General features: G+C 32.1%; 1 protein-coding gene across 3 annotated transcripts; it reads right to left on the bottom strand.

Annotated features, from left to right (window-relative positions):
* Positions 1 to 4,784: 4,784 nt before the first annotated feature.
* LOC134270114 (histone deacetylase 11-like) lies at positions 4,785 to 19,636 on the bottom strand. Of its 3 annotated transcripts, XM_062752295.1 has the most exons (12): positions 19,547 to 19,635; positions 18,290 to 18,502; positions 18,030 to 18,130; positions 17,750 to 17,779; positions 13,091 to 13,207; positions 12,530 to 12,712; positions 12,164 to 12,260; positions 11,899 to 11,968; positions 7,446 to 7,554; positions 7,048 to 7,228; positions 6,382 to 6,431; positions 5,603 to 5,726 (listed from the first exon to the last, which is right to left on the bottom strand). In XM_062752295.1, exons 2-11 carry the CDS (start codon positions 18,492 to 18,494, stop codon positions 6,415 to 6,417), a joined length of 1,110 nt encoding a protein of 369 aa, XP_062608279.1. In that variant the 5' UTR covers positions 18,495 to 18,502; positions 19,547 to 19,635; the 3' UTR covers positions 5,603 to 5,726; positions 6,382 to 6,414. The 3 variants fall into 3 exon arrangements, with proteins under 3 accessions (XP_062608277.1, XP_062608278.1, XP_062608279.1); XM_062752293.1 differs by lacking the exon at positions 6,382 to 6,431 and having other exon boundaries at positions 4,785 to 5,726; positions 19,547 to 19,636; XM_062752294.1 differs by lacking the exons at positions 6,382 to 6,431; positions 17,750 to 17,779 and having other exon boundaries at positions 4,785 to 5,726.
* Positions 19,637 to 20,727: the final 1,091 nt, after the last annotated feature.

Raw genomic sequence — 20,727 nt, 5'->3', positions numbered from 1 at the left:
GTCGCCCACGTGGCACAGTGGTTAGAGCGTCTGCTCTAGAGTCGCGAAGTAAGGAGTTGATCCTTACGTCGCAGGTTAGAATCCCACTGTGGGACTTTGAGACCGGTCCTTCGGATGAGACTGTATAAACAAAGGTCACATGTCGCAGTAGGTGCTGGCACAAAAAGATCCCTTCCTGCTCAATGGCCCTGAGTGCCAAGTATAGGACAAAATTTGCAGCTCTCTAATGGCAAGTGGTGTCGTCTCCATATGAGTGGCAAGTGGTGGCGTCTCCATATGAGTGAAAAATTCTTGAGAGGGACGTTAAGCAGTATACAATCAATATTGCCCACTTGCCAAGTAAGAATTTCATCAGAAACCAACAATGTTTGAATTCCACTATTGAATGTATTTCTGTTTTCACTCCAGAACCTTCATTTTTAGACCCAAAACTGTGACAACATTATGATCATACAATGTATGAGGTCACATAGTGAGTACCATACATTGTCTAATTAATGTAACAAGTGTGCATTTTGAACTGTTTTCAGTGGAAAACACTTATTCATTTTAATTACAAAGAAAATTAGATATATTTATTTTAACATAAATTACTTGGATATTTTACTGAAACATTTTCATTTGTAGAAATCTTGGTAAGAGAGGAATTTTTTTTTTTTAAAAGCCTTTGATGAAGAAATTATTGTTGGAATTGTCAAAACAGTATAACTATTGATTTGTAGGTGAAGAAGTGTATGAAGTTGAAGATGATGAGGAAGAATTTGAGACTCTAGACTCTGTGGGAGGAGATGATGAAGGTAGGGCACCAGTTAAATGATTAAATCTAGATCATTGTCAACACATCCTAATGAATTTAGCACCTTTCATGGAAAGCATTTTCAGATCTGCTGACAGTTTTATGCTTGTATATGTGTATTCATTTTAAGCACATTTAGAAAAGGCTAAATCAAATCTGCACTAATTTTCTGAAAAATCAATCTCTGTCAAACATTGTACAGTTAATGTACACCCCAAATAAAGTCCTGTAAATTTTTTTAAATGCGGTATTACGTGTTATTTATGCTACTGTACACTTTTTATCTGCAAGAACTTTATTTTCATGTAATCCGGGAGACAATGAGCTCGCAAAAATTTCATTCTCCCATATAAAAGTATTCCTTATGATTATTTAGAGGAAAAACAACGATTCTTGAAAATTATGTCTTGCTAAAAAAGAGATATGTCTTGCTAAAAAAAAGGTGGCGCGAAAATTTGGTTATCTACAGTATGTCTAAGGTCATAAATTTTCCACCAAAATATATTCCACCATACTTAAAGTGCATACTTAAGGCATATATAAGAGCCTCAAAAATAAATTTTGTTTATTTGTTCAGATGATGGTGTTGAGGTGATTGAAGATGGTGAGGATGAAGAGGCAGCAGAAGAAGATGATGATGAAGCAGAAGAAGAGCCCACGAAAGGGAAGACGCCAGTGAATGGTTCTAGTGGAGCTCCCGTAGTGGTGAACGGATCCACGGAAAAAGAGGGAGGGGGAGGGGAATGAAGCCCCTCACTAGACACTAGAGGAATGTTTGTCTTAGGGCCATTAGAGGAATTTTTAATCTAGTTCTATGAGCGAGTGCCAATGATTGCTGCTTTATTTTATGTTTTCATACATGTATTTTCTTTATGGGTTATCAATAAACTTGGTTATATATTGAAATCATCAAGTTTTACTGAAATGTTGAGAAGTAAAAAAGGGCAGCATTTTTGCTTTACTTTTGGCTACTATATCTTATTGCCAATGAATGCTTCAACTTTGATGGCCATTTCTTGAGCAATGAATTCCATCTTTCAACCGCACTCTAAAGTTTCTTTTATTTCATACAGTTGATTGAAAGTGATAGCTGTGTAAACATAATATTACAACATACAATGATGATGGAATCTTCATTGTCACTGTGTTGGTGGCAATTATTGGTACTCCCATAGAACTGTTCCATTATTTATTGTTGGTTAAGTCATAAGATTATTTTGTCCATGATTAAATATTGTCTAAATCATTAAGTGATTAACCATATTTTTACATTCATTGCATTATGTATGTAAATCATCGCTAATTACGCACGTCCCTCTGTTGGTAGGACTTAGGTTTCACTAGAATTCATCCATGCAAGCATTATCAACATTCACATTTGTATCAACCTGAGAGTTCATATTACATGTATATCCATTGGACCTCATTGTGAAGTTTTATGTATCATTTGTTTCCAAGAAAAAGTTACTCTACCCCATAACACAAAAATTTAAAGAAAAGAGGAAGAAAACTACAATGGTAATTAAAGTTCATATAAGGCAACAAAAGTTATGGATTAAATCATTAATATTTTTGTAAAGTCTTCTGATCATGTGACTAGATGTATCAAAGATACCATAAAATACTTACACTGCATGTTGAACTGCAAACAGTATGTACATTTATATCTTGTAATAGAACATAGCTTTTTTTTATCCTTGAAGCAAAATTCATGTCTGAAACACTTGCTGACAAATCTCGAGAGAAAAATAATAATAAACAGTAAACCATGTCTTACTTTTAATGATTCTTTCCAATAATTTGATGAATGCCTATCCATGCATTATGGTATATTTCAAGCATTTGAGTTTGTTTGAAGGACATGTTCAACGAACTGCAAGAAGTTGAATGACTTTTCCGAGTATACTTTTGAAAGTCACCAGAGAAGGATAGTAGAAGAATTTCTCGGTAAGGTTGGATCTTTAGCTTTTGTCAGAAGTCTACCTTTCTAATGTCAACCCATGGTGCAGTGGTTAGAGGATCTGCTCTAGTTTCGCAAAGTAAGGAGTTGATCCGTACGTTGCGGATTCGAATCCCACTGTGGGACAGGGAAAGCGTATAAACGGAGGTCCCGTGTCGCAGTAGATGCTGGCATAAAAAAGATCCCTCACTGCTCAAAGGCCATAAGTGCTGAGTACAGGACAAATTTGCAGCTCTCCACTGGCAAGTTGTGGCGTTTCCATGTGAGTGGAACATTCTCAAGGGATGTTAAACAACATACAATTAATCAATCTAAAATGGAAACTGACATGGGCAACAATCAGTCGGTCCTATATTTACAAGTACCTGACTTTTCCAGTATGAATGCTGATGCTTTTTTGGTATATTCCATGAAATCGCTGATTGTCTTACGGAGGGTTCTTTTTTTTTAATTTATTTACGAGCTCATGATGAAAAGATTCAATAATTCATGTTAACCACAAAATGTATGATGCAATTATGCAACAATTTGTTCAATCACAAAATTAAACCTTCACAAACTCATAAAATTTCTCAAACCTTGAATGTTTGACCCTCTGAAAACTAGTGATTTTACAATGCGTTTCATTCTTCACTGATAGTCAAGTATGATCAGAGTAACGGGATTTCAACGGGGGTCACAATTTTAAAAATTTAGAATCTACACTACTCCTGGATGCTCCATATAAGTTTCAGCTTTTCTGGCCCAGTAGTTCTTTAGAAGAAGACTTTTTAAATTTTTTTCCTATATATTTTTATGTAAAACTTTGATAACCTATTGTGGCCCTGCCCAACCTCTGGTGGTCATGATTTGAACAATTTAGAATCTACACTACCTCGGGATGCTTCCAAATAAGTTTCAGCTTTTCTGGCCCAGTGGTTCTTGAGAAGAATATTTTAAAAGTTTTTTCCTATATATTTCTATGTAAAACTTCGATTCCCTATTGTGGCCCCGCCCAACCCCCGGGGGTCATGATTTGAACAATTTAGAATCTATACTACCCCAGGATGCTCCCACCCCGGTGGTTCTTGAGAAGAAGATTTTTCAAGTTTTTTCCTACATATTTCTATGTAAAACTTTGATTTCCTACAGTGGCCTCGCTCACCCCCCAGGGGTCAAGATTTGAACAGTTTAGAATCTACACTACCCCAGGATGCTTCCACATAAGTTTCAGCTTTTCTGGCCCTGTGGTTCTTGAGAAGAAGATTTTTTTATTGACCCTACCCTATTTTTGTCTTTTCTTGATTATCTCTCCTTGTGAGGAGTCTTGACCCTTCATTTTAACAATTAAAACTCCCCTTCACCTGAGGATGCTTTGTACCAAGTTTGGTTAAAATTGGCCTAATGGTTTATGAGAAGAAGTCAAAAATGTGAAAAGTTAATAGACGGACGGGTGGATGACGGACAAAAAGTGGAAAAGCTCACTTGAGCCTTCGGCTTAGGTGAGCTAAAAACTGTTAAAAGATGTGAATGAACAGATCCTCAAAATCACACTGTGAAGTTTAGGATTATCAAGCCATAATTTTGTTTCATGCCTCCATTATTCATATTTGGGGGCATATATTCTTTTGGTCTGTCCATCTGTCTGTCCCGCTATGTGTCTGGTTGTTTGCAAAAAATTTAACCTAACAAATAACTTGATTGGTAGCTAAGAGCTAGGGTTTCCATATTTCACACATATATGTATATTGGTTTGACAAGACTTTTCTTTGGATACACTGGGCCAACAATTTTATGACCTCCTGACCTTCGTTTGACCCAATTTTTCAGAATTTTGTATTTATTAACAATAATCACCTTAGCCACAACTTTTGAACAATTGGTTATTAATTTTAACACTTGAATGATGTAATATGTTTGTATATGGTATGATTCATTATTATACAAACATATGTATAAAAGCAAACAATTTACTTGACCTTATATATTTTATTTACCGGTATTATAAATTCTTGGTTAGCAACAGAATAGTGTCTTATGAGTACAATATGTAATTAACTTTTGTTCAGCATGCATGAAATATTACACGTACATAGGCAAACACAATCCCATACTTGTTTCTTTTTCACACTTTACATACATTTTAGAGCTTATATGTTTTGCTGGGCATTTACCTGTCACATTAGGAAACTCTAGTATAATAATACATGTATTGGATTGTAATTCTAATTCTAAACTCTTTTTTATGCTAGATAACCATTTACTTTTACATTACTTAAACATAACATTTCCCCCCTGTGATATTATTTTAATACTGTATGTGCCAAGTAGTACATGTACCAGGCTTTTATTTTCACTGAACTTTGATAAGATAATGGACCTAAAATATATATACATTAAATTCAATGTAAGCAGTGAAATTATAATATGTACACTGTAATAAAACAATTGGTCAAACTGGCTAACAAACAAACATTGTTAATCGACTCTTTTTAATATAATTCTTTCTTTAAAAACTAGTGTAACATACAATCTATATGATCATGGAAACTTAATATTGCACAATACATCTGTCAACATCAACATTTCAAAATCAATGTATGAGTTTTTCAGCACTGGTGTGGAATGGTTCATGTTAAAACAGGAAACAAAAACAAAAGTCTTTGGGCATAAATTCACTGACACATGGAGCATATATGCAATTTACATTTCACAACATATGAAAAGTTCTCTTGTCTAGAATATAACCATTACAATTTTTGAAAATGATATAGCTCTTCAATGAGAAAACATATATTAAAACATGAGATCAAGATAAAATAAAATTAATATCACAGTGTGTTCATAGATCCATATCCTTCCTTCAACTTTCAGCCAATGAGGAGCATCCCCCTGAATTTGCTTCAATTGGATTGGTCTCTGGTTGTGATTGACAGTTTCTTTTTATTCTGGCCAGGAATCCTTCACTCTGACTCCTAGGAATTCTTATCCCTGGAGCATAAGGAACAAAAAGCATTGTAACTTATCTGTGTCAAGGTGAAACAATAGTATTATAGGTTATATCAGGGTAGTGGACATTTGGTGATCTTAAAAGCACAATATGTAATAAATATTTTGTAGCATCATTCGACAAATCACTTGTTTTCTGTTTTTGCCTTTTCATAGACCAATTTTATGCTACTCGGACTTCAATTAAAAAAACATATTGTGATCATTTAGCTTGACCGAATTGTCATGCAAAAAGCCACATCTGGATCTGACACATTTTCAAGATAAATAGGAATCCAGACATTTCTGTACACTTTATAATGATGGGTAATTTCTCAATTTGTCAAAGTTTTGTAGAATTTTGTAACAAAAATAAGAAATAGAGTATTCAAATTCTTCATTCAGAATACATACATGTACAGGTGTATATGTAAGAAATTAGGCCACTTAACTTTAAAGCATTTAATGCAAACAATTTTAAGAACAGGGATTTCCAAATGAAATATACCTGCTAAAGATATTGAATTGAAATGTTTACATGTCAAATAAAAATCTTACCCTCAATATAAACACAACTTAATATAAATCATGCATGCAGAATACATTGTATGAGTACACAAAAACATTTGAATCATTAATCACTTGAAAACAACTTTACCTTATTTTTATGATCTGTAGACATTAGATATAACTAAAAAAACTTTTTTGCTGAAACACAAAATTAATTTTGGTAAATACAGAAAGCTACAAAAGCAATTACCGGGATAAATGTTTGTACAAGCTTAATCATACAATATTATTACTGTTATCTAAAGTTTCTTAGATGTTTGCTTTAAAAATAAAATTCAATCTAACATACCGATAAAAAACACAAACTTAAAAAAATGAGTTTAATACAGATCAACTGAATAATGCAATTAAACATAACTGTAGTATTTTCAATTTTATAGAAATGACATAAAATGTGTACAGGTACATGTAAAACGGCACAAAGTTGTTGCACCAATAGAAGCATACAATTTCTTTAAATTCTAGGAATTTACTATTTATGGCATTTCTATTCAAAATCTCTCACAAAACATACATCAATTCATGCATCATTTAATTTTTTCGTTTGTGCTTTTTATCTTTAGCATACAGTCACAACAAATAACAACAAATACTACAAATAAAATGGAAGAAATTAAAATAAAACTTATATATAGGATTTACATTTAGAAAAAAATGTGAAAATATTTCTCTTTAAGTAGTTTAAAAAAACAACAAACTAATAATTTCTTAAAAATTGAAGGCCATTTAAATATCCAAACACATGGCTACATACGAGGTTTTGGGGCATTTTCTGCCTCCTTGCAGCCGATTAGTCCCAGCTGTTTAAGATTAAGGATGGAGTCTGCAATGATCCGTGCAGTGCTTCGTTGATATCCTCCACTAGTCACCATAAAAATGGGAATATTTCGACTTCGTACATGACTGAACACAAGTCTATCCCTTTCAATAATTCCCTAAAAATATCATGCTTAATTTTCAGGGATACAGTTTATAGGAATATACTATTTATTATAGGTAACCTTTTTATCTTTTAATAAAATTTACCAAGACAAAAAGTAGCTCATTGTAAGCAGTGATGAAATTCACAACTGTTCTTTTTTTGAACTTCAGTAATGTATTGAATAAAATAAGGCAATGTGTATATATTAGAAAAATTAGAACATTCCAAACCTGAGCCGAAATTGAGAGGTTCCCTAAGGGGTCTCCTTCCAGTATATCTGTCCCTGCATTGTAGATCACAGCATCAGGCTGGAACTCCTCTAAGGCCTCAGAAGTGTGTCTGAAAAGTCAGGCTTTGTTTGTTAATATAGGGAGAAAAAGTTGTTGCTACACTGCCAAAATAAATATAGTCAAATCTCATTATCATAAAAACTCAATTGGATTGTATTTAGTTTTAGACCAAGCATAAACTTCGAGATAAATGGGGATTCAAGATACCCAGAGTAAAATAATTCAAGAATCAGATGTTGGGACTTGCAATTCATTTTGACATATCTATGGTATTCGAGATTTCAGAGTTCGAGATATCAAAGTTCAACTGTACATCATCCATGTCAAGAGTAAATTATCCTGCAATAATTACGACTGCTCATATAAAATTAATTTAATAATATGTATAAAATCTCTCCATAAATTATTCATATGAGTTGTGTCAAGCGAAAAGGGACCTTTGTGACAAAATTTTCGAAAATAGTTTTTTTACTGATTCTGATAGAGCTAGTTTTTCTGAATATTTTGATACCAAATTTTTTATTATATACCTTCTAAATTCTTATTACAACTCAAGATAAAAGCAATGCGATTTTAACAAGATAACGCTATAAAACGTTGAATAACGTCACATAACGTTATTGATATTTGGAACGTTATCATTACTAAATAACTCTTTTGTATTAGTTAGAAATTATTTTTTCTACATGTATTAGGTTTCTTCAATATCTATTTCCTCAAATTTTAGCATTTATTTGATCGTATACATTGTAAAATAGCGATAAGGCTGATGAAAAAAAACCCATAATATTATCTATATGTAGGCCAATATCGAAATAATAAAGTACATCTAAGTTGTACATTTCAAAGAATATATTCAACGACACCATCTCACAACATGAACATAAGCATGCTTTAATCTCTGAAAAATTGATATTTGAAAGGATCCTTTACAAGGGGTTAGACCTCTGACCATACAAAACCAAACAAGTTCCTACTCTGAAGTTATCTCGCAAGGCATTCGTAACAACACGGATATTTTCCAAGAGAGAAATAACAGTTTATTCACAGAAATGACTGAGCATTTACAATTGCTTGCAAGGGAGTAAATTGAATAATCATGTTCATGTGGTAAGGTCTTTAAGGATAAATCCCAGTCAAAGTATTGTTATTTCCCTTTCGCTATAATCAGCAAACCCACCTCCACAAAAAAACAAAAAACAAAAGAAAAAACCCTTAGCCAGTACCTACATGTATTTTTTATGAAAATGACATAGTTGTACTTCCCTGAATGTTTTTTAGAGGATGGGTGGTATGCAACTTTCAGGCATTGTTATATTTTTCACTTATCAATTATTTCATACTTCTTTCAAAAACGATGTCCTTTTATTTTATTTCAATTGAAAATTATATTGAAATGTGGAATATCCCCAAATTCAAATAAGATTAAACGTGTTTGTTTTATCCCCCTTCTAACGATGCAACTTGCCTATATGAAAGTGATTTAAGATGCTAAAATTAAATAAAATATACCGGTACACACATTTGATACTAAAATTAAATAAAATATACCGGTATTGTATCAATAATTATGACTTAATTATATATCAGTTAAAGAAATAACGTTTTTGTACAATGGGGAAACAGGGAGGGGGGAGGTCTTCAAAAATGATCCCGGCACGTTGTGCTTGGAACAAAGTTAAAACACGTTACTTCGGTGCTTGCTATTGGTTAAATTTTGCTAGAGATAAATATTGTATGTCGTGCAATTTTGTTAAGAGAAACTGTTGTATTTTATTCTCATGTTAAAAATATTAAGAAATTGAATTTGTTCAGCACTAAAAATACCAATAAAAAATACCCAAGTAATGTATATATTTCTAGACTTGATGCAAAACAATCAGTCGGACAAATTAAAAGTCAGACGTTAAATTCATACTTTTAGAGTATACAAAAATCATTAATATATAATTAAAGTATGTAAAGCTTTTCTTTTGTGCCACCAAATTACGTGTTAGTACGTTGCTTCATGCAATATTTTATTGACCAAATCACTGGTACCGGATGACATTCTAACTGTACAATCTAAACAGTTGATACACAGTTACATACATGTACATGTAAATAATCGGTTTAATTCATATTCAGCTGTATCAATGAGAACAATAAATGGTTTAAAATGCATGGGCCTCATCCCTGAAAATCCAAACAATAAAATATACGTATACACACTGTCATCGGAACAAATTTCTTTAAATTTATTCTCTGACATCATTATTTTATGCATAATGTGTACATTCGACAATCCTCGGCTGACTCTGCTTTACTCCATTCAAACATATACAAGCCATTCGAGGAGCTCATCCCCCCCCCCCCCAAAAAAAAGAAAGAAAGAAAAAAAATTAAAGTCACGTGCACGAATTAATGATGATTATGGGATATTATTTACAAAACGTAGCTAATTTTTTTTAATCAACTTTTTATTCGTAAAGTTAGGTTGTGACAGGGCAGGTAATTCTTAAAATAGAAATTTCAAAATTTCTCTCATACCTGATTGAAAAAAAATTATATTTTTAAATTCATATGCAGTAAACAGATACATATAGAAAGCATCTTCATTTGTGGGAAAGGGCTTTATAAAGGTACGTTATTTTACAGAGATAAAAAAGGATTCATCAGATGATATTATTAAGAGGTCACAACATGCACAAGTGTAAATAATCATTGATTTCACAATCGCAGTATAAATTGAGATAGGTCTATGGCGACATTAACAAAGGGGTTGCACAGCTTACAAATATGAAATTCTCGTGATCCTCTGCAAAAACATCTACAGTGTATGAGCAAGAAAATGAACCATTGAGATACTGTTTGAAAAACAAATTAATTCATCACCACTTGACTGATGATGTGGATTACAAAGCAATGATCCGCACTTAATAAATTGGTCAAATATAGGAGCGATGTTTTTTTTTAGGAAAGGAGGGTGGTGGTGGTGCATGTACCATTGTATTTTCAAAGTGTCTATGGTCAAAATAAAGAAAAAGGAATTGATAGTAAATTAATACATAAAAACGAAAGTGAACAAGCACAATCGAAACAAAAAAAAATTAATTACACAAAAAAATCAAGTGAGAGAATAGCGAAAAAAAAAATCGAAATTAATCGTTGAAAAGCTTCCCTTTTCGTAGTACCCCGCTAATATAAAACGAACATAAGCACATCCAAAAAAAAAGGTGTGTTGAATGTGTGTGTGTGGGGGGGGGGGAATAAACCATTTATTTAAACAATACTATGCAAGATTAAAAGCTCAAAATGTCTGGAACTACTGTATTTGCCTTAAACATAATTAGGAGACTTCAAATCAGAAAATACCGGTAAGACTAATGTACATATAGTCCGACTTTAGATCATCGCTCTTAATTTTCGACTTGAAGTTAGCATGCATAACCCAAGTGTGTTTATTTTAATTTATTTCAATAAATTTAGGCAATGAATACAAGACCTCAAATTCGTTTTGAAAATGACAACTGTTGATTATCTTCACGTTTCATTACGTCAGTTTTCAAACCTCAGAGTGCTGCGCCAAAGGTGACGGTGTTGATGAGAAGATACAGACGTCCGTCACTTCATCCTTTATGACATTGCTACAGACAATTTCCTAGCTGCTGCATTCATGTGTTTTTCCTACTATGTATTGACAAAATGCAATCTGGAATATATGTAATATGTAACCCCCCCCAAAAAAAAACGAAAAAAAAAACACATTGAAATAAATGCAGGAGACCACTTATCTGTAGAGTCTGGAGCTCAGCCAGAAATGCCAATGATGCGATTTTCTTCAGAGCTTACTGGGGTATACACGTACATGGATTTGTTCATGAACATTTTTTACTTCTCATGAATAAGGCCATTCATGAACTATCAAAAATTAAATTAGTTGATACTCCATTTGGGAAAAATAACCAGTAAATCTATAAATTGACGACATTGTACAATATTTTTTTTCGGACAGTTACAGGCGTGCCTATTTTTTAACATATGTATTACGTAAATAAATTTTTGTTTTGCTTTATCGTATGAATCTTTTTTATCGACAAACACACCGGCGCGACGTCATGTCTTTAAAGCGCTATTGTGACGTAATTACGTTTATGTCACGAAGGTCCCTTTTCGCTTGACGCAACTCATATATTAACATTGAAAAAACTATCTTTTATACTATGATCACTATATGTGTTTTATTATGAATTGTAAAACATTGGTAAACAATAGATCTTCAACATGTTGTAACACAGACAGCTGTTCAGCTGACAAATTGAATGGCGACAGGCAACACACAGATTCTGATCATAGAATCTCATCTAAATCTTTGTATCAGCTGAGCTATAAAGGTAAACAAGAAGATTCTCACCTGTCCACAAGAGCTAGGTAGGTTGTATCATCAGTGAAGTGAGACAGTTCCACTTTCCTTTTTATAGCTCCTGTAAACACATGATATATTGTACATATACTAACTGTGCACATATTATCCCTGATTTCACACATTAATTTAATATGCATGTAATTTATATGCATGTAATTTCTCTAGAATCTTCATTATTTTTCTTAAGATTTTTTATGCAACAATTCTATACTTTGTGGAGTTTATTTAGCATTGGGTTTAACATTAGCATTACGTTTTGCAAAGCCATCATGAGGGTAGATTCCTCTGTTATATACATCCATTATGTAAACTCGTTCATCATTCATGAAATCCCGCTCATGACCATTTCCCTGAAGATGGAAAAAAAATCATAAATTAATGAGATCGGCAATTTTACAGTTTATAATTATATTTATAGAAAAGATACTGCACACTGCATATTATACTTTATCATAAAAAGAAAATATTCATTGCAACCCCAGGAAGATCAATGAATTGAGTCAATATATGCTTGAAGTTGAACACTGAGGGAAAATGAACAAAGGGGGTTAACTCTGCCACTCTCCGTTACACCTATTGTCCAAAGCTAGAAATACTAGATTTGGACAGTCCTATCTACCTGATGAGCATCTAGATCTATAATAAGGATCTTAGCTATCCCCTCAAGTCGGTCAAACATGAACTTGATAGACAGGGTGATGTCAGCGTAGGCACAGAACCCCCCTCCACGGTCTGCCGAGCAGTGGTGAAATCCTCCCCCAATGTTGATAGCCCATCCTCTCTCCTGGGCAAGTTTTCCTGCCTGAGGGATAGATATAAATCCAGTACATTCTGTTTCAAATGAAAACAGTAAATTAAGGAGGCTGGGGGTCAACAAATTAACCATCAGATATAACTTAATTTTTAAGATACGATATCTTAAGCTATCAACTATCATATGGCAAAGAAAAAAATTCATAAATTTTAATTTAAAAATTTGATTATTTTTGAATACAATTATATGGAGTTCTTCTAAAGGAGATCAATAGTCTGAAAATGGCCATGACCACCCAGCCCTCTTAATGTAAACATCATTGATATATTTATGAAGCTAAAATTTATTCCCTTCTTAGATACATTACAGAGTGACTGAATATAAAATTATGGTATGAAATCCATGGAGTTTGAACAGGTGACTTACCAGTATTGTCCCCCCGGTCTGATACCTGAAGGGTCGGAGGACTTTCCTCTGGACAATGAAGTTAGGGAGGAAAGCAACAGGGGGAACCTCCGTTATGGCCGCTACATTGATACTCCACTACAAAACAAAATGGTAGACACCTCAAAATGGGAGGATACACCTTAGTCTAAAAGAGGGATGCTGGACCACTCATTCAATCTTTCAAGGGAACTCTGACAGTAACATTAGTAGAATTAGCAGAATTATGTAGTTAAAAAGATTTGAAAAGGAGAAACAGTGTTGTATTAAAGAATAGAGAACAGATACATTTCACTTTTATGTTAGTTATTAATTGAAAGATTTATTTCATGGTTTTACTAAAAAAAAAGGCACCAAACCTATTGTGAAAACTAAAATTTCAGAAAATTTAGTTTTGTTTTCCTAACCGTGCTAACAGTATCCACTATTAAAACTAATGTAGTTAACCTGTCGTTACTCAAACACTGATAACATGTTCATGTCAAAGTAATTTGGTAGTCCTAACCACTTTAACCTTGGATATCTCAATCCTCAGATATCTTTGAAGTTTTTTCTCCGTCCTATTTAGCCTGAGGTAATAAGGTTTGACTGATGAAGAGCACTACAAATGTACAAAAGAAAGGAAAAAGCTTCCAAGACAATTTACCTCAATACACAAGGATAATTCTTGAAATAATACGACCAAGTCTCGTTCTCTTGAACTCAATGGGACAGAGAGTAAACTTTGGGATATCTAAGTATTCACGATATCAAGGGTCGACATCTCAAATAATAATTGGTATTGACTTTCAATTGACACTTTGACATATCCATGCATGGTATTTGAGATACTCAAGTTCAACTGTACATGCAAAATATAGTTTTTACTAAAGAGACAGAAATGATAAATATACATTTTCATGTACATGTACTATAAATTAGCATGAAAGTTTACAGATGCAAGGATTTAATCATGCAAACAATAGATATTACCAAACAGATTAACTTCTTTGACTTTAACATTCTGCCTCAGTCAGATATACATGTTATGCAGAGTTAGTCACGTTGCTTGTGTCATAAAACCTTATAACAGCTGATTTCTGTCTTTTTGTTTTTTCGTTTTTTGTTCTGTGCATTTTTTGCCTCTTAATATGAAATATGGAATTTTGTTTACTATTTTTTAATGTTATATACAATCTTACCATGAAAGTGATGAAAATGAGAAAGGCACTTCAGCTAAAATGATTGATCCCAAAAGTTTGCAAAGAGAAGAAACTTCAGAGAAATGATCTCTTAAAAGAAGTTAATAAAGCTGTGCTTCACAGGGCTTTGTAACTGTAGATTCCTAAATGTACGCTAGGAATTCAATGCATTATTTCACAAGAATCATCAGTAAAAATAATTACTCTATTATTTTTATGGTGCTGAAATCCACATAAATTCTCTTGACAATTGATCAAATGACCACTCATAAAGTATTGTTCTGGCGATTTGACATCTTAAAGCCATCTTGAGATATTAAATACTCACGTACAATAAAGAATATACAGTAATCTGTTTCTAGTTAATATATTTTTTTTTGGATTAGAAATAATATTAGTTGAAAAAGTTAGTCAATTTTGTCAATAAATAAGATTAAACAAATATTAGTCCACGAACCATCTTGAATATATATAAGTTCCTTGACAATATTACAGTGCTCTGCTGAAGATTGACTCCTTGAGTTCCTTAGATTTCTACCTGTTTCCCAGAAAACTTGTGTTTTGACTATGTGGGTCAATCTTTGCTAAGGACAAAACTTTTACATTTACAAATAACATGTACAACAAATGTTCTAGCTATCTAATCCAAGTCTTGGAAATTTGTAACACAGTACGTTTCTTTATAGCAACCAAGGATGAAAAAATTGAAGAATTCTGGTGAAGTGTTCAAAAAGGTTATTTAACTGGAACCTGTAACTGTATATGTACGTTTGAAAGTTTCACAAATTGAAACTTATTGATTACAGAATCATAATGAAATTTCAGTTCGACTCTACTGTGTTAAAATTCTAAAGAGAAAAAGATGATCTGTATGCATGTTACCTATCAACTGAATTGTTTGTGCATTAATATTTATACAATCATTGCATTTTTCAATAAAACCCTCTGACATTGTAAAGTTTACAATAACATCAATTTACATGGGAATACCCCTTTTTCTTCAAAGATGCATAAAGTATCCTTAAAGTTTTCTTTATATTACTTTACTCTCATTATATAAGATGATAAAATAACCCCCTTGGCTTGAAAAAAATTGATAGACATACAATCACAAAATTTAATATTTCTACATTGCTTAATAAGTGCAATATTTGAAAATTTGATGCTCATATTTACATGCATATAAGTACAAACCAATTAAAATTTTAAATAATAATGCAAGCATAGTTTTCTACAAATTATTTTTTTTTAAATGAAAAAATGAAAGATTCAAAAAAACATTTTTTTTTTTATTAAGATATTACAGTTACATGTACGAGGGATGTCCCGTAAAATCGTGGACAACGCGTTTTTCTCAAAAAGTAATGGGCGCACTAAGCTGAAAATTTCAGTAATTGTTTATTCATCATATTTAAGTGCATGATAATTTTTTTGATAAAATATATAATGGCAAAAATAAAGATTTTATTATACAGCTCTCTAATGTGCACGGGGTAGTTTATATTTCACTACGGGACGCATATATTTTTCAAAAAACCCAGGCGTTTCGTTTAATTTCTTTAAGAATTTCACAAGTTTGTGAATTGCAAAATAAAAGTTTTAAATACATAAGATTTGGAAATAAAATTATTTGTTTTTAGAAATTATACAATCAATTTTGTAGTGTTTGTAAAAATTTTAAGGCATATTTGTTAATTTTTGGCAAGTAACAGTTCTGGCAGCATTTGATAATGGGAAAGTGGTAAACACAACACACGAAAAATACGCGATTTCGTTTTATACCCGATTTCGACTCTCGCACCTGTTGAGAGCAAATACTCACGTACAATAAAGAATATACAGTGATGTTGTAATATATTTTTTTTGGGATTAGAAATTATTAGTTGAAAAAGACAATTTTGTCAAAAAAAGATTAAAAAAATATCACCATATCTTAATATATATAATGAAATAGGAGTTTTCTTAGCGATTTCTTTTTCCCAGAAAACTTGTGTTTTGACTATGTGGGAATCTTTGAAGGACAAAACATTTACATTTACAAATACATGTACAACAAATGTTAATAGCAAAAGACGCTTTGTCACAGTAGACCGCAACCATAAAAAATTTTCTGGTGAAGTTTGTTGAATGGTGTAACTGTAATATTGTCACAAATTGAAACTTACTAATAAATCTTAATGAAATTTCATCGTATGTGTTAAAATTCTAAAGGAAAAAGTGCCTGTATGGTTCCTATCAACTGAATTTATGGATTAATAAAGAATGTGTTTCAATGAAATTCCTAAATTTAAGTCGGACTCAATCCAGCTTCATTTTCAGCAAAGATAAAACTTGACGCTGTTTATATTACACTTTCACGTATATAATCCATGCGCCGTAAGAAAAAAATGATACAATACATGGCATAAAATCTCATAATTTGTTTATTTATGCATATATTTATCTGAAATTTGCTGTGTATATTACTAAAATATGTACTAAAATAATATTTTAAATTTCAGAACGCAGTGATGTTTATTTTTCACACTAGACAACTTGTCCACGATTTTACGGGACAACCCTCGTACATGTATTTCTATTTGACTTAATTTAGCTTCTGTAGCTAAAATTGTTGAATTCAATGAATTGGTCATTGTTCAAGCTGACAAAAAATGAAAGACCAACAATAATACACCATACGGGGGGCATACACTCAGATTATGAAAAAAAATGATTTTGTTACATTCACAATGAATGATGCTCTTTTATTAAACAGACTTTTGTTTTATCAAATTTGAAAAAAAAAAAAAAATGTATTAGACAAGTGCACAAAATTTTTCACTGTATTTTAAGCAAGTGATGTAATTTTTCTGTATTTGATTATGTTGGTAGAAACATCATTATTCAACTCTGATCATGTTGTGCAGTAAATACTGTGAAATGCAGTGCCTCAATTAAAAAAATCAACAAAGTGCAGATTTTGTTGTATATTTATTCACAGGCACCTGACATTACGTTTTTTTTCAAAAATATACCCCTACCTAATAATAAACAAGGTGTACATTGGCGCCATCTTGAATTTTTCTAGGTCAGTCACTGGTAACAGGTTGCACTGTCCTTAAGTTGAGACTTCGAAAGACTGACCACAGAAAGAATATGGTTCTGGGGAATTTATTTCACAGAGTTTTAGATGAAAATACAAGTTGATTTGACTGATCTACAAAAATTCAAGATGGCGCTGATGGGGACCTTGTTTATTATTAAGTAGGGGTATATTTTTTTTTTATTAAAAGGGAAATAAGTAACGTCAGGTGCCTGTGCATTTATTGTATTTATGCATGTCTTTCATTATTATGTAAGCATTTCTCCATTTTCTGCAAAAGAAATTGTCTTTTTCCCTTCACAATGCTTTTTAAGGGAGATAACTTAGCTCCAGATCATCTTTTGACAAGACAAAGATTGAATGAGTGACACTAATTACCTCATCTGCTCCCTCAATAATGGAAGAAAGCTGCCAGAAATAACCACAGGACTTTATATTGTTATTGTTAAATATTTATGTTTACTTAAAGCCAACTGCTGCATACAATATTCTTCAGGTTTTGGAATTCAGTAACAAGGAATTTTTTTTCTGCTGCATGATGAAAAATTAAATTAATCTCAATATTCATGAAATTGATCTTGATTATGTTAAATGTTAATTTATTTTCTGAATCAACAGATGTTTTTTGAGATGAGTATTTAATTGCTCCTCTACCTACTTTTAAGTTGTTGATGTAACCCTTGGTGTGGACTACCAGTAAATCCCTCTCTGTTGCTTCAATGGCTCGTACTGTCGTATCATCTCGGATCATCTCAGCATCTGTGTATCACATCACGAGGAATTGTATTAATACATTAAATTACTTTGAAGAAGACAGAATCTTTCTGTTGTTCTCATCTATGATAGTACCAATACATAAAAACATGTAACAATAGATGTTTGCATAAAGCATGCCTCTGAAACATGTAACATATATACCTTTTAGGAAGTTGTATACCTTCCCCCATTTTCCTGCATCGAAGGGATGGAGTTTTTCCAGTCCTAGGAATCCGATGTTGTACTCTGGGGAGTAGATGATGGGCCACTGAGTGGATTTGATATCCTGATATAACCGAGTCTCATGATTCTCCTTCTGGGCTGGCTCGGGAGGATCTACCTTTTCCTCCTTGGATTCATCAGACATCACTCACACTGAAAATGATGTGTTAATAAGACAGGTCCAGTCCAAAGACTATTTCTACCTACGTAGCTATTAATAGCTTTGTAGGTAATATTTAAACCTACCCATCCTAGTTATTTTTACCTACTTTCTGCTGTACTTGCATTTTGTGGCTAAACGCAAGAACGGCGCAACATGGTGAGCTCCAAATTTCTTGATACAGTCACTTTGATGATGGATATGACAAATATTTGGCCAAAAATGATTACTTCGTATATTATCAATTTTGCATAGAAACTAATGTAAAATTGCAGATTCAGGAAGTAATCATTTTTTCGTCAAACTTTTCTAGTATTCATCATCATTCAGTGTGACTGTATCAAGAAATAGGGTATTTATCATACTGCGCCCTTTGGTCTTTTGGCCACAAAATGCAAGTTAAGCAGAAAATAGGTAAAAATAGTTACTTTTGGTAGGTTGGTAGCTATTAATAGCTACGTAGGTAGAAATAGTCTTTGGACTGGACCTGTAACAGGTTGGGACCAATCGCCCAAATGGGATATAATAGTCTGTTTGGGATATAATATCCCAAATGGGCTATAAAATTACAGTGCAAAAATTGAAAATTTTTATTTTGGCAATAAATATCATAAATCCGCATCAAAACACTTAAAAAGAAATAACTTTTGGTAAGCAAGTTTTATTGCAACCCTGCAGTTTGTAAGATTGATCCCCAAGAAGTTAAGGAACTTCGAGGGATCAATCTCCTAAACAATGGGCATACAGGAAAACTTGTCAACCAAAAGTTATTCCTTTTTAAGTGTTTTGACCTGTGTAAGACAATATTTCGTAGCACATTTAAGAAATGCAGATTTACAATAAAGAAAATGTCTGGAAGGATTTCACTAGAAGTTTCTCAAAATAAACAAAAAAATATAGGTAAATGATTTATTTATTGATAAAATATGAGTTTGAAGTGGGGGTGGAAAGAAAAAGAACTAAACAGGGAAGGTCGGTATTCAATGTGGAACAAGAACCTTTGAATATTTCATACAGCGTACAGCATGTTAACTCACCAGTTTAAATGTCACAGCTGTGTTCCCTTTTAAGTATTATCTCAGTAATGAGACAAACATCTCAATATTGTTCTTTCACATCTCACATTTCACATATTTTGTGACATAACAGATGATCTGCCTTTTTGTAAATACAAACTAAGGTGTACTTGGAATATTCCATAGTGAGTTTTGAAAATGAATAATGAATGTTTTATTTATTTTGTCTTTTGGCTAGCTAAAATAGTTTTCTACTGTTATTATAACTAAAACCCAAAACAATTATTTCATGGATTTTTTTTTTAATTCAAACTTGACAAATCTTTTTATGAATCCTTTGAGGAACGAGTTAACAAAATAAAATCAGCCAATCACAAGCTGCGTATCATAATTTTTCGGCATTGAGTCAAATATGGCGGAAAATTTATTTGTTTTATTTAAATAACTTTAAATTAAAATTTAACAAGATTTATATTAAATATAATTGTAATTTTAGGAGTTTATGTAAATTTACAGAAAATGTCTATGTCAAAGGAAATCAAAAGAGTAAGTATAAATGAAGTTATAATACATTGAAAATTAATAATTTGAATTAAATTATCAATATTATATTATAAATTTACCTAAAAATTGGCAAAAACATACATTTATATTGTTGCAACTTTTCCCACAGAAATAACATATGACTTTTATAACACATTTCAATCATTTTTATGAATCTCGGTTCAAAATAGCAAAGTAAAGCCATATTTAAGAGTTTCTTTTTACTATAAATTTTAACAAAGTGCACTGTATTATTTTAACCAGGGCTTATTTATGCAGTCGTTCTGAAATTGTTTACATATCTGGAAATTTATATAATATTTGATAAATAAAGAAATGAGCTTATATTTACATAAATGAATGATCTTCTTTAGTATAATCTGTACTTAATTAATTTCATCTTTCATGTCCGCTTCAGTTCTTTATAAAAATGCCTTATTATATAAATCTCACTGTTTTGTGTTGTGTATCAAAGATTAATCATTTTACATGTATATATTAAATAATTGATTGCTTATTTTCAAAAATTATACCTTTTGAATCACTAGTACCTAAACATCAGGCACGTAATTTCCTTCTCTTAGTTGCCCAGCTCCTTTTGTAAAAACTGATAGCACTGCCGGAGAAAAATGCAGTGAAAACAGAAAAAATGTCCTTTT

The sequence above is a fragment of the Saccostrea cucullata genome, unplaced genomic scaffold (genome assembly GCF_032062105.1).
Source record: "Saccostrea cucullata isolate Sc308-1 unplaced genomic scaffold, CSIRO_AGI_Scuc_v1 ctg5443, whole genome shotgun sequence".
Taxonomy (NCBI): Eukaryota; Metazoa; Mollusca; class Bivalvia; order Ostreida; family Ostreidae; genus Saccostrea; species Saccostrea cuccullata.
Note: the sequence above shows the minus strand (reverse complement) of the source record. Positions and strands in the feature narration are given on the sequence as shown.